This window comes from Phoca vitulina, unplaced genomic scaffold (assembly GCF_004348235.1).
Source record: "Phoca vitulina isolate PV1807 unplaced genomic scaffold, GSC_HSeal_1.0 scaffold9, whole genome shotgun sequence".
NCBI classification, from domain to species: domain Eukaryota; kingdom Metazoa; phylum Chordata; class Mammalia; order Carnivora; family Phocidae; genus Phoca; species Phoca vitulina.
In genome coordinates, this window is record NW_022589712.1 from 49,176,877 (window position 1) to 49,191,737 (window position 14,861).

General features: G+C 46.1%; 1 protein-coding gene across 7 annotated transcripts in view; it reads left to right on the forward strand.

Moving 5' to 3' along the window:
* Window positions 1-9,252, forward strand: part of FYN (FYN proto-oncogene, Src family tyrosine kinase) — a 210,910-nt gene extending 201,658 nt beyond the window's left edge. For 6 of the 7 annotated variants that reach the window (XM_032408045.1, XM_032408044.1, XM_032408042.1 and 3 more), the window contains one exon: window positions 7,543-9,200. In XM_032408045.1, coding sequence (XP_032263936.1) covers window positions 7,543-7,751 — 209 coding nt within the window. In that variant the 3' untranslated portion in view covers window positions 7,752-9,200. Of the gene's footprint in view, window positions 1-7,542 lie in introns of all 7 variants that reach the window. The other variant, XM_032408048.1, reaches the window with a different exon arrangement.
* The last annotated feature ends 5,609 nt before the right edge of the window (window positions 9,253-14,861 follow it).

Genomic DNA, 14,861 nt, shown 5'->3' on the forward strand with positions numbered 1-14,861 from the left:
AAGCAGTTTTCTGGGGTTGATGTATGCAATCAGAGCTAGGCACCTTCAAACCCTCCCTCACATCCTTCTTTTCCTCTTTGCCTCCACGGCCCTGTGTCAGGCTGCCGTCCGCTCACGGTGACCTCTTCATGGGACTTCCTGCTTCGACTTCTCCTCCCCCCTCACACATTCTATCACTGTCACCACCAGGGTTGTTATCCCAGAAAACAGAGACCCAGTTATCTTACTCTCCTAGTTAAAAACGTCTGTGGCTTCCCTTCACCTTCCAGATAAACTCCAGAAGCCTTAGTTTGCATAGTCCTTAATAACTCTTTCCAGGAGGGGGGGGGGGGGGGGGCTCCTTGAGTCATTCCACAAATATTTATTGAGCACCTGCTGTATGCTAGATACTGTTCAAGCACCAGGAATACAGCACTGAACCAGCAGACAAAAACTTACGCCCTTGTGAGTGTTTATTCTTCTTGGAAGAGACAAACAATAAACAAAGATAATAAGCAAACTCTATTCGGTATTGGCTGGTGGTAATGGGTAGGGAAAAAAGTAAAAGGGGAAGAGGATGGAGAGTGGCAATGGAGGACCTCACAGAGACCTCACTGGAAGGGTGACGAATGACCTGAAGGAAACAAGGCCCTGAAAACAGCAAGGAGGCCAGTGTGGCTAGAGCCGAGGAGTCGGAGATCTGAGAGGCCCCTGGGGAGATCAGATAGGGCCTTCCTAGGTCATTGTGAGGACTTTAGCTTTCATTGTTAGTGAGATGGGGAGTCACTGAGGGGCTTGTGTGGGAGAGTGACATGATCAGACGTGATTTCTCTCTTGCCACCCCCAACCCTCACACTGAGATATCCCTCTGATGTGAGTGGCTCTTCTCAGCTTCACTGTCTGCCTCAGAATCCTTCAAAGCCCAACCCAGACATCACCTCCTCTGTGCAGCTTTCTTCATGTCCATACCAAATGACTTGCCCTGTCTGCTTGCTTCCATGACACCCGGTACATCTCTGTTAAAGCCCCCATCCGTGTGTCTATAATTCACAGTAGCTCTGAGGGGACAGGAGCTCCTTTAGATATTCCCAGTGCCCAGCAGTGTCTGCCCCATAGTAGACTCTCAATAAGTGTAAGCACGTGGATGGATGGATAGATGGATGGATGGATGGAATAGCAAAAAAAAAAAAAAAAAGATGATGCCTATGAGGCTTTTGAAACAAGATTTTTTTAGTTTGGCTGATAGCCTGCAAAGCCTTTTAACTCTATTTCATCATCTCCACACATAAATATAGCATGTATTGTCCCAGCCACGAGATAGCCTCTGTCCTCAGAGTTGTTCTGGGAAATTGACACTGTGGTCCGGTTGAAACACCACGTTCCAGTACCACTCTGGGCAGACTGTCCTGGCCGTTCTGTGCCCTGGCTCTCAGCTGAACACCTGCTTTGTGAATCTGGCAGGATCTAGCAAAGCAGGAGCATTCTCTTAAGCACATCACATTTATCTGTGCATTTGAAGCACTTTCAGATCTTTTAGTAAGTGACAGCTGCCTGGCTTTCATGAATATATCCTGTCACCTGACCATGACTTGAAGAGGCAAGAGAAATTAGTGAAGCTAGAAGCCACCTTCCTTAGAGAATTAGAAGTCCCAGCCTTCTCCTCCCTCTGCCCCACTTAGATACCCTACAGCCCTGAATCGTAGACATATTCCTCTGTGTTCGGCACCCCATTTTCATCACCTGCATTCTTACTATTCCTGCTATGCTCAGCGTGCTGACAGAGCAGATTTTTCTTGGGGCAGGAAAAGTTTAGCCTCTCCAGCCAGGAAAATGGAAGCAGAATAGAACCTCTACCCTCAGGAAGGGTGCTTTGTCCTCTGCCCGCTCTGCCCTCCCTGCCCCCGTCCACAGTCCCCAGGGCTTCTCCTTTCCACTCCTGAGTTCCCCCAGAGAGGGAAGCCTTCCTGGAGTGCCCAGGAGTCATGCTGCCCCCTTTGCCTACAAGGTTTCTCTTGGTCAGTGTGGCTAGTGAGAGGTGAGAGGACGGGAGGAGTAGGCAAGTGGAGAGGGCAGCCAGAGAGGAACTTTCCACTCCTGAATCCTGCGTTCCGCTGCCCTTCGTTCTCAGCTCAGTGTTTCCACGGCCTTCCCAGTGGACACCCTCACGCTCTTCCTCACTTCTCCTTTTCTGGAACAAGGGAGTTCTTCACGATACTGCATGACCAACTTCAAATAATCTTTCTGTATTGTGGCCCCTGAGTAGCTGTCATTTCTGTGTTCATTAATACGGTGGGCTTAATAAAAACACCTGCCCCGAGGTTATCTGGTCAAATGGGGCAAGAGAAAGAGAACTAGACATTATTGTGCCTTCTCAGAGTCACTCCTTTATTTTCATCTATACTCTTTGATCACTATATATCTGCCCTAAATTTGTACTTTGATCCTTCCCCAGACCTAACAGGACACCTCCTGGTTGTCGCCTAGTATGACACCTGGAGCACGTGATGGTGTGTAGCACAAGCGCGTGCCAGGCAAGCACCATTAACTCAGCCCTCCTTTCCCTGACGTTAGCACAGCCCTGCTCAACAGACACAGACAAGCAAACAGAAGGAGCTTTTTATAGGGTTTATGCAGAGAAGCAAGGGGGAGCCTCTGACGAAAGCCTTATGCACAATAGAGCATAATTTCCTTTGAATGGAAAGCTCAGTTTGCAAAAGTAATCTCAATGTCTGATAACCTCACATCATTCCCATTGTGACAGTGCTCAATTTTCCCGTGGCACAAAAATCCAGGTTCTTGCAACCCATAGTCAAATCCAGATGCAGCCTTGATCCTCTAATAGTGAAAATCCCTGATCGTGCAGAGCTGGCCCCTCTGAGATCCATATTAGGAAGCTGCACAAATGGGAGGCCATAAAGCCAAACCCTCCTCTTTCATAGAAGACTGTTTTGGGTTTGTTTTGGTTTTTTTTTAAACAGCTGAAAGCACAGTGACTGTGGAGGTATTTTGTTGACAAATGAAGAAACTGAGGCCGGGGTAGGTCAAGTCACCAGTGAGAGGTGCAGAGTGGGGAGTAGTGGAGTGGCTCCGCCAGGGGAAAGGAGCTGTCTTTCCCTTCTGCAAAGAATCCAACAGAAGAGAGGGAGGGAGACTCTGTGGAGTTAGTAGGTAGCTCGAAGGAGAGGAATGGGGAAATCTAAAAGAAGGGGAGGGGAAAGAAAACAGAGGCGCATGGGAATATCTACATTGTTGGCAGCCGTGTACAATGAGCGTTGGATGCTTACCCCTAACGCAGAAACCACGAGGAAGCCAGCAAAATGATTTGGAAAGGATAATATGGTCCTCATGACAGGAAGGGAATGCAGTCCCCTTGGCTGGAGAGTCTCAGCAGCAGGGTTTTGGGCAGACCGATTGGAAATGATGCTCTCTCCGCGACTGTGTTGGAAAGCCGGAAATCCGTGGTGGCAGGGGGCCCCATGGAGGACCTAGGGAAGAGGAATTGGAAAGCAAACCCTGGCACAGCAGGCCCTGCAGGTTTTCTGTGGACTGAGGACCACTGAGTTGTGCCCTGCGGGAGTGACCCATGGAAATGGCCCATTGTCCCCATCTAGGGAGAGGACAGAGAGTCAGGGGCTGCACAGTGGGGGCGGGGGAGGACAGGGTTGGGGCGGTGCTGGCCCTCCTCCGATGTGGAGGCTGGGAACCAGGGCACACACCCAGCTGCACTTCGTGACGGTGACACCCCCTGCCGTCGGGCACTCCTGGTGGCAGAGAGACCCCCCTCCTGCTGACAAATGGTCCCTGGTGCAGCTCCACTAAGAAACCTGGAGGCCCGAACTGTTGATGACAGTGTTTCCCTAAAACGTGCCCATATGCCGTGTTTTCAAGCTTCTGTCTTTTCTGTTTCTCTGCTAGCATCTCCCGCGTGAAAAGGGAGAAAAAGGAAAAACATTCCCGAGCGCCCTCCTCCCTCCCTGTCTGCTACCTCAGTAGGAAGTCTGGTAACCAGATTCCCGTCTTCCGGCAGCCCCATGTCCCTCCAGACTCTGCTCTGACCACCGTGGTGCTCAAGCCCATGTGTAGCCCCTTCCCAGTCCCTGTCCTTCACCTCCCACGTACTAGGTAAAGCCAAAGTCTTGGGAAAAGTGACTAAAAGAGGGGAACTCGCAAGTTCTTTTGGTAAGAAAAATATGAAACATCTAAAAAGAAAAATGAAGTAGGCTCATCTCTGTAGGAATGTATAGAGTAAAACCCATTTTTGCTAAAAAAAGAAATTCTTGAAATGATTTATCAAAATTCTTATAGCTGAGAATACTATTCCTTTAAATATGAACGCAATCCACTTAACCTGGCTATTGTTTGTAGAGTCAAAACCAGCCTAAGCCTTGCTCAGCGGGCATCTCCGGACCGTGCAGTGGGGAAGGTGCCATTGGCCAGGCGGGCTCTGGCTTACGGCGGCGGGAAGAGAGCTGATCCCACGCACACTGTCACTGTCAGCCGAATGTGCCTTGTCTTTTTTCCCACTTTTCTGGCAAAGCTGTCATTGATATGTTTTTGTTTGGCCCAGGGTGTGGAATTGGTTACATATGGTCCCCATGCTTTGAGGAAGCCTGAGGAGAGAAGGCACGAGAAGAGAAGGAAGGGGAGGAGGGGAGGAAGGAGTCAGGCAGGAAAGGAGGCGGAGCGAGAATAGGAGCAGCCATGTGACTGATGGTGTGGGCCTGCCGGTGGCCTGCGTGGGTCCCCGGAAGCGGGCTGTCTCGGGGGATGCTACATGTATAGGGTCAAGTTGCTCTATCTGCTGTGTCTGGGACTTGGGCAGAGCACTGGAAAAACTGGCCTGACCCAAGTGGCCAATTAAACTTTCCATTGGCAGAGATTGAACTAAGAGTTTAAAAAAAATACATGAAATCTTTCCATTTGAGTAGTTTGTTTTTTAATGAAATGAAACATTTACTGACATAAACTCTACAGAGCAATAGGAGAATGATTAATTAAACTCTGTGGTGCCATTTTGGACAGTCTCAATGCCAGAATAAAGCATTAGAAGGCGTTTGGGGCCGGCGGGGGAGGGGGGGGCGAGGTGAAACCCCTTCCAGAAGAGCCCATCAGGCCTTCCGAGGTTCAGACCTTCTGCCTGTCTTTCCTCCCAGTTCCTACAGGCTCCTGGCAGGGGCAGGACAAGGGGGATTTCTGCAGGCTCAGGTTGTATGGCTTCTGAGATATGAAACCAAGGACTGTAGTAAAACACAAAGCAAAGGCTTCAGAGAATGCCAGTCCTCATACATGATTACGCTGGCTTCCTAACCTTTCTGGGCTAGCTGGAATGTGATCGCTGCCATCACTCAGGCCAGAGTGTCCCGGCCAAAACTCTTGGGCCCCGATGTGCCCAATAATCAGACTTTTTTTTTTAAAGAACATCCATGCTATGCACAGACCATCCATCAGATAACATCCTCAAGAGGCTGAGGCCACATCCATATTCAAATAAGACATTCTTACTTCTATAGCAGTATGTATGAATACAGAAAAACAGTAAACAGCCTTGGGTTTTATGGCCAAATGAGGTCAGTTCCGATCAGTTTTGCTGCCAGGTGGGTTAACAGAACTTGGGGTTTCCAGAGCTTTGGGTTTCGGGATGGTGGATAAGGAAATGCTAGTCCCTGTCTCTCACGCGGTTTGTCCAGAGCACCGCAGGACATTCTGCTGGTGCCCTCATGTTCTTCCCCTTGCTCCCAGCTCCCCACCCCATCCTGAGTTTTCAAAATGAGTTTGCAGCAGTCGGAGGAGGATTTAAGCTAATTAGCCACAGAGCTGACCCAACACCCAACTGAAGAGGGCACCTGGTTCATTAAACCCCTCTCACTAAACCAAGGGTCACTCCCAAAATGGGAGCAAGGTTATGTTAGAATAATTAAATTGAAGGCCTACTTCAACACAGCAGGAATAATATATGGATTTTATCACAAGAAGTTACAGTGGCAGAGAATAAGAAAGCATTCCAAAAAGGCTCATATAAGCGTGTGACTGACAGGGCCGTGGCTCGCAGCCACGGGAGCCAGGAGAAACCCAGTTCCAAAAGGAACAACAAAACAAAGAGAATGGCAACAGACCCCGGAAGTCAGGACGGGGCTTTGCTCTGGGCCCAGGTCCTCCAGAGTTAAAGGGAGCTACTACATGCAGATGCTGTGGTCTTCTGCTGCTATCCCTGAGACCTAGGGGAAGACATCTAGGTTTCTGTATGGCTTGAAATCAGGTTCTTGATTTTGTAAGTAAACCAGGTCAGAAGTTGGGGAGGGTTCCAGATTACAAGCTTGGGGCCAAGGAGCAGCCAAAACATACAAGTGCTTGGCGGGCAGTGGCAGAAGGCAAGACGGCAGGAAAAGGAAGGAGAGGTAGAGAAGGGTGTCTGGCAGTGATTGGAAGAGGGGTCAGGGCATGCACCTCACCCCACCTATGGTATTTCCTGCTCTGTCAGGAAGGCGGGAGTGCAGGGAGGTGCCTGCCCCCCACCCCCCAAACGTCTCCTGTTTGTGCGGTGCTGCCTGAGGTTTCAACATTAGGCAGCTCCCCCAGAGGGTCACAAAGGTCTCAAATGATAGATGGCCTGTCCAAGGTCATGAGTAAACACGGGCCCTGGAGGCGCCCTGTCTCCCCATCAAAGTCACCAAACCCCGGGGCACCTCAGGGTCACTGGGCCAGACGGTGCCCAGCCATGGGGACACGATGGCACATCTCAGCTGGTGGGGCACCAAAAGCTGGCCCAGGCAGAAGCAAAACGAATTTATGAAGTTCAGAGATGGAGTTTATAGATGCTACTAACATGGGAGAGTGTATTTTTCAGTCCATGGATTTCTTTTTTTTTTTTTTTTTTTTGGTCTGCCTCATTCATAGTTTTTCATCAGCTTAATTGAACTGTAATTTACATACAACAGAATTCAACCATTTTAAGAACACAGTGAGTTTTGACAAGCATAAACAGCCCCACCACCACATACAGGATATAGAACAGGAGCTGACAGATGACCGTCTGTGGGCCAAATCCAACGCCCACCTGTTTTTGTTTTGATATTTTTAAAGGGTTATTAAAAATAGTAATATGCGACGAAGATCATATGCAGCCCACAAAGCCTCAAATATTTGCTCTCTGGCCTTTACAAGCGGTAGATTGCTGACCCCTGACACACAACATTTCCATCACCCCTCCGTTCCCCGCAGCCCCTTGGCAGGCACTCCCCTCCCCTCCCGGCAACGACTCATCTGCTTTCTGTCACTGTAGCTTTGCTTTTTCTAGAACTTCACATAAATGAAATCATACAGCACGTTGCCTTTTGTGTGTGGCTCCTTTCACTTACGAAGCTTTCGAGATTCGTCACCCAGCTTTCCGCATACAGCAGTGGCACACTCGGTGCTCATTTCTGAGCGGGGCGGCGTCCCCTGCAGGGGCCGGGCTTCCTCGGCACCCCCCGCCCCCCGCCGCTCGGGGCTCGACGCGTTCTCGCCAGGCGCAGGCTCAGAGGAGAGGGGAGTGGCGGGCCCCACACTCACTGCCTTGTCTTGCAGGCATGAACAACCGGGAGGTGCTGGAGCAGGTGGAGCGCGGCTACAGGATGCCCTGCCCGCAGGACTGCCCCATCTCTCTCCACGAGCTCATGATCCACTGCTGGAAGAAGGACCCGGAAGAACGGCCCACTTTCGAGTACTTGCAGGGCTTCCTGGAAGACTACTTCACCGCCACAGAGCCCCAGTACCAGCCCGGTGAAAACCTGTGAGACCGGGGTCTGCAGAGAGAGGCCTTCCGGCGAGGCTTCCCCGCCCCCTCCCCATTAGCTTTCAGTTCCGTAGCCAGCTGCGCGGGCAGTGCGAGCCGTCCCGGATCAGATTGCATGTGACTCTGAAGCTGACGAACTTCCATGGCCCTCATTAATGACACTTGTCCCCAAATCCGAACCTCCTCTGTGAAGCATACGAGACAGAACCTTGTTATTTCTCAGACTTTGGAAAATGCATTGTATCGATGTGATGTAAAAGGCCAAACCTCTGTTCAGTGTAAATAGTTACTCCAGTGCCAACGACCCTAGTGCTTTCCTTTTTTTAAAATGCAAATCCTATGTGATTTTAACTGTCTTCACCTGATTCAACTAAAAAAAAAAGTATTATTTTCCAAAAGTGGCCTCTTTGTCTAAAACAATAAAATTTTTTTTCATGTTTTAACAAAAACCAATCAGGACAGGTGTTTGGTTTTTTCTTTTTTATAATATGAATATATATAATATATATGTCCCTGTATTTACGCCATGTGGGTGCTAATGTGGAGACCATGGCCCACTTGGGCCGTTAACGCCTCGGGACCCAGAGTGAGGATTTTACTGCCAAATCAGCATAAAAGCACTGCTGTCATCCTGCAAACCAGTGGCCTCCTTTTTGGCTTTTGCAAAGCATGATCCTTTTTCTTTTTTCTTTTTTTTTCTTTTTTTTTTTTAATTTGGATTGCACTTTTTTGGTTCATGATTGTACCTGTAGATGGCTGTTCCTTTGACTCTTTTCAAGCAGCCCCAGAGCTGAATTCACAAGTTCTGTTTCCAGTATTTGCTTTGACTTAACTGCAATTTGTTCTCAAAGTCTAAAAGCATATTGAAGCAAGCAAATGGCCAATAACTACCAGGGGAACTGGAAGATGGATACCACACATACTTCTTGTATAAAAATATGAATGCTGAAATGTTTCAAACTTTTTTTATTTAATAAACCTTGTAACCGCATTTAAATGGTCTAAAACCCATAGCATTAGAGTCAATGTCATGGCGACCTGCTAAACTTTCTCATGCAACTAAAACTTCTGAGGGTGGGGGTTGGACATTTCCCATTGTAAAATACGTGTTTTAAACGTCCTGTACTGCTAATGAAATGACTTTCTCTATGTCCAAGAAGTCTCCAGTGGAATAACTATGCACTACTTTACATTTCATGGGGATGCACCGAAAAAAGAAAAAAAAGAAAAAAAAAAGTATTATATTTTTAGTTGCTGTTTGTACCAACCTTGAATTACATGTCTAACAACAACAAATCAAAAAGCCTATTTCTATTAAGTTTTTAATACTGGGTAGCAACTCTGAAATCTTAATTCCTTTTTTGTTACGATTTATTTGTGAGTTTACATTTTTAAATTGTTTAACTTTCTTAATTTAGTAATTAAAAAGAGAGCATTTTACATTTGAATTTTTTTTCTTCATTTGTTTAAATTATGGAAGGTGCTCTAGTAATGACATATCTGTCCCACACCAGGTGATAAGGAGTGCTCTGGTCCGTTTAACCATTGTGCAGTGACTTCCAAATGAGAGAAACATTCAGAACACTGGCAGTGGGTTCTTCCCCCTAGAAAGGCTGGACCATTGTCAAGCTATTTCAGAGGATTATTAAAGCAAGATTAAGCATACTTTCACATTTTAATCTATCAGACATGGTCTCTAACTGGAATGTTCTGTATCCCACTTGTAGGAGGAAGACAATTACAAGAAGAATCTTTATTGCCCTAGAGTCAGTATATGTGTTTCCCGTGGTCCTCTCCCTCTGTAAGCGTGTCGCTAGGCAGGAAAACAACCCTGTGTGGTAGGAGGGGCAGTGGGTAGACTGCATGACCTGTCCAGGTGCCTGGCTGTGCACTCATTCAGCTGCGGGACCTTCAGCAGCCATCTGCCACCTCTGTTTTGGGTCCTGTCTGTAGAGATGGGTTTCGATGAGATTTGCCGTAGGTTCCTACAGATCTAAGATCCTGTAATTCGGAGATCATTGCTGTCATGTGGAGTTATACAAGCGGGAGAGTTCTCTTGCTGAAGTAACCTTTATATTTAGAAAGGGTTTCCAACATTTAAAAAAAAATGGATGAAACAAAGGGATTTTCTGGTTAACCAGGTCTTTCTGGTATTGTTTTAGTATTAATGCAATTGCTAAATTTATAAAAATTTCAAACATCTTCGACAATTACTATCGCATTACTGGGCAATTTATTAACATGTTCTAGATATTTTTAAAGATAACTTTGTTTTCATCTTCACATCCCACTAGGTTGGATAATTTGCAAATATTCTCCAAAGGATTGTTATTTATGTTTCTGACTCAGTCATTCAAAAAAAAAAAAACTAAAAAGGTTATAACCTGCTTTAAACAGAGATTCTTTAAGAGAAAACTTAGTTTCTTCAAATCAAAGTGTAGCCTTTAATTCATCAGTTGAGTTTGTTGTGGATTCTCTCCTATGAAGCAGAACTAAGGACTTGGGTTAACTTGAGGTCACTCTGACAAAATGTTCTCAAACAGTGTGGGGCTGCAGGATGAAAGAGTAGCTGCAGATACAGAGAAATCAGAGATGTTTTCAGGGTTTTTCTTCCGAAAGTTAAGTGCTGCCCAGAGATATTCCTGAGGTAGACCAGTCCAGGCAAATGAAACCACCTCCAGGGGTTCCCAACACCTCCCAAGAAGCCTCTCTCCCTACCAGGTTGTAGAAGCGTGGAATGAGGAAACTGAATTCACTGACCAAAATGATCTCTGGTTAAGAAAGAAGAACAACAGGCACACCTCAGAGATAGTGCAGGTTCCAACCCAGACCACCTCAATACAGCAAGTCAAATGAATGCTTCGGTTTCCCAGTGCATATAAAAGTGATGTTTACACGATACCGTAGTTTAGTAAGTGTGCAAGAGCATGTCTAAAAAAAAGTACATGAACTTAATTTTAAAATATTACTAAAAAATGCTGATTATCATCTGAGCTTTCGGTGAGCTGTAATAACTGATCACAGCTCATCATAACAAATATAATAATGAAAAGGGGTGAAATACTGCGAGAACTAGCAATATGACAGAGACACGCAAAGTGAGCCACTGCTGTTGGAAACACGGCGCCAATTGACTTGCTCGACGCAGGGATGCCACAAACCTTCCATGTGTAAGAAACCGAGTATCAGCGAAGCACCGTATAACGAGGTATGCCTGGGTCTTGAATGGTACCTTAGCAGCAAGTGATGGTGAAACGGTTTTTGTCTTCAGGACCCTGGTAGTGAATAAGTACTTGCTCTGCTGCCTTAGGAGAGCGGGCATCTGGCATTGCTGTGCTGCAGAGGGGGACTTCTTAATACACTATTTCTTTTTACTTTCTTAAAATCAAATAATAGAGCGACTGGACAAGACCACTTGACAAAGCTCAGACGTTGAAAATGTGACAACACGATTCCCATTCACCCAATGCTCACGGCAGCTCACACTCTCCGAGGCGCTTCGTTCACGGTGCATTGATGGGCTGGGAGGACCCGCGAGCCAGGAGTGGACGCAGAGCCTCCCGCGGGCTGGGGCATCGGGGTGTAGACCCAAGCTAATGATGCATTTGGCTCTGACTCAGTCGTGGCAAAGAAAGGTGTATGGGGAACCAGGCAGCTCCCCCAGAAAAATTAAGGGTATTCATAAACCCTCAAATACAGCCACAGTACTGAAGATTTTCTGACAAGTGCCGGAGGGTGTTTACCTGCCTGGAGAAAGACAGGAATCCTCCTGTGGCTAAATCTTGGCACCAGAGGATTTTTCTAGTAGCGTTGGAGCTGCAAAATTTTTATCTGAAATTTCCTCTGGGACCTGAAGAATGTATACTGCACTAATTGGAACGGTTCTTTCATGAGTCTTGAAAGAAGGTGAGGTTTTCGGCAGTATGCAGAGGGGAGCCTACCGCAGGAGGGATGTCATCCGTCCTTGTGTCAGTGCTCAGGACAAGGGAGCCTCGCTTGACAGAAGAGGCATTTCCTAACAAGTTATATCTGGATAAAATGGTGTTTGGTGAATTTGTTCCTGAAATGTAGTCTAATAGGTTTAGATGGCTTTTGTTGGCTTTCTTACCACTAGATACTATACTGTGGGGATTCAGTTAGGCCGTCCAAAATATTTGCTGGAAGGAAGAAAAGGAGGGAGGGGGGGAAATAGGAGGAAAAAAAAGAAAGGAAAGAAAAAAATAATCTGGGGGTAGGGGGAAGGAAGCTCAAAACTTTTATTCTAAAAATGATATTGTGGGGTACAGATTTAACAAGTGAGTACCAATAATATATGTTTATTTAATTCTCAAAAGTAGATGACATCTACAGTGAAGAAAATAATGAAAAATTAGTATCTTTAATATCTTTGAAATCTCAAATAGACCTTCGTAATGTATATATACCTATCTTCCCAGAAACCTTTCATAATAAATTCCTAAATCATGCCTCATTCTTTTCAAACATGCAAAATATCCAGAACCCCATGGGGGCAGGGAGAGACATGACTTTATTTTCAAAATTCTAAGGACTGAAAATAAAAATAAGAGTTTTCCCAGCTTGGCAGGGACTATTCTAAGGAGAATGTGATCAGCGACAGACGACAGCTCCACCAGCAGCCAGAACACTGTGCCCCTTTCCGGGATACTTACAACCCTTGTAATACTGTGTTTAATAATATGACTCTTCTTTTAATGCACCTTCCCTGCCGGACCGTGAGCTCCTTGGGATCGGTAACTGCCTAACTGGTTCACCAGTGTTCTCCCTGCCCCGAGAGCAACGATGAGCTGCTGGTCGACATTGAATGGGTGGATGGTGGCTAAGTGGGTGAGGCCGTCTAGTGGGGCATATGACTGACCTGCAAATGATGCCCTAACCTAGGCCCGTGCCAAGCACACTGGGATTTGCTGTGAGCTGCCAGCTGTGCTAGCCCTGCCCCCTGCCAATGTGTGGTCACCAGTCTTCAGTATGTGATTGAAGTGAACCCCATTAGTGCTTCCCAAGTCTTTGCCTAGAACTCATCCCAACACTAATGCTAATAAACTCGTCCACCCTGGGACCTGGGGCCTTCAAGGTCTCATTCTAACTTTGTACTTTTATGAAAATTTGATATTCTCCCTAGGATATCCATTTTTTATCTTCACATAAAATTATTTTCCCAGACCTTCAGGTTGTGCATTGTTAAGCAGACTACAGTTTGTAGGATTCCTGGCACACTCCTACACAATCCAGGGAGTACCTGCACCCTGCTTGAGAATCACAGCATGAAGATGTTGTCCATAAAATATTACTATTAACATAAAAATAATGCATTTGGGAGAGGTGACATTAACCTCCATTAATATGGATTCTCTTATCTGATTCGCTTTTTTCACCCAGCAAAGAACAGCCCTCTGACTGAGAATGGGACTGAAGACAGGAGGGTTTGATAATGGGAAGAAGAAAACCATCCAGAGCTACCCAGAAGTGAAAGTCCGGTCAGGTCAACCCTGTTGGTCCAAGATGGCAGCAAATGGGAGTAAACAGGATGGAGACACTGGACAAGGAGGAAGAAACCAGAGCTGGGATGAGAGGAATCCTTTGCCAAGGCTGTTCAAGGTAGTGGGATAATGGTAGATATGACTATGGATATATATAAGGACTTAACATTCGTTCCTTCTCCATACATTTGCTGAGTGCTTATTATGGGCTAGCCCTTGTGCTAGCACTAGAAAGTCAGAGACAATATTCCCAGTCCAGTGAGGATGGAGACCCATAAAAGATTGTTGCAATAAGCTCTCTGCAGGGCGCCTCTGTGGCTCAGTAGGTAGAGCATGTGACTTTTTTTTTCTAAAGATTTTATTATTTTTAAGTAATCTCTATACCCAACGTGGGGCTCAAACTTACAACCCTGAGGTCCAGAGTCACATACTCTACCAACTGAGCCAACCAGGTGCCCCTAGAGCATGTGATTCTTGGTCTCAGGGTTGTGAGTTCAAGCCCCATGTTGGGGGTAGAGTTTACTTTAAAAAAAAAAAAAAATATATATATATATATATGCTCTCTGCTAGGTGGTAGCAAAGGAGTGCTATCCAGCGCAGGATGGGGAGTGTAGAGAAGGTTTCCTGGAGGAGGTGATGCCTGAACTCGATCTTAAAAGACAAGTGGAAATAGATTATGTACTATGTAATTGTAGGCCCAGTGTTATTTTGCCTTTGGATGTGTTTCCTTCTGATTCCCAACCCCCATTAGGGGCTGGCACATGTTTTAAATATAGAAGGTGCTCAGCAAATGCATCTAAATGAAGAAAAAACAAATAAAAAAATCTAAGTCAATCTCTCTCTCTCTCTCTCTCTCTCTCTCTCTCTCACACACACACACACACACACACACACACACACACACACACAAAACCATATAGGTGCATCAGTTATTCTGATTACTGAGCTGCTAACGAAGAGGATGGTAGATAATACCATAACAGGACAGAGAGAAAGGTTTTAGGCAGGTTGTTGGCTCTAGTGTCCCAGCAGGAATGGTACAGTAATTTGAAACATATTTACAGAGTATGAGAATTAAAAAGTGGCAGGAGTGGGGCGCCTGGGTGGCTCAGTCGTTAAGCGTCTGCCTTTGGCTCAGGTCATGATCCCAGGGTCCTGGGATCGAGCCCCGCGTCGGGCTCCCTGCTCGGCGGGAGGCCTGTTTCTCCCTCTCCCACTCCCCCTGCTTGTGTTCCTGTTCTTGCTCTCTCTCTGTGTCAAATAAATAAATAAAATCTTAAAAAAAAAAAAAGTGGCAGGAGAAGAGGCTTATAATAGCTCCTCCCCACTCTCTTAATAGCAATGAGCAGAGTGGAGGGGCTTTTCTCCCATTTATGAACTCATTGGCATTCTTTCCTGTCCTTCTATTTACCAGGCTGTTTTGCTTGAATCCCCATGCAACATGTAAACTCATGAAAGAAGATATATAGGGGCAGTTGCAGGATGTTCTCTGGTTGTTTTGTTTTGGAATTTTTTCCCTTTGGTTAATTATCAAGTGCTTGCAATGTAGTAATCAATGAGTAGCTAATTAGAAGCAGGAGAGAATGAAATGGTTATTAGACTGTGTTTTTAAT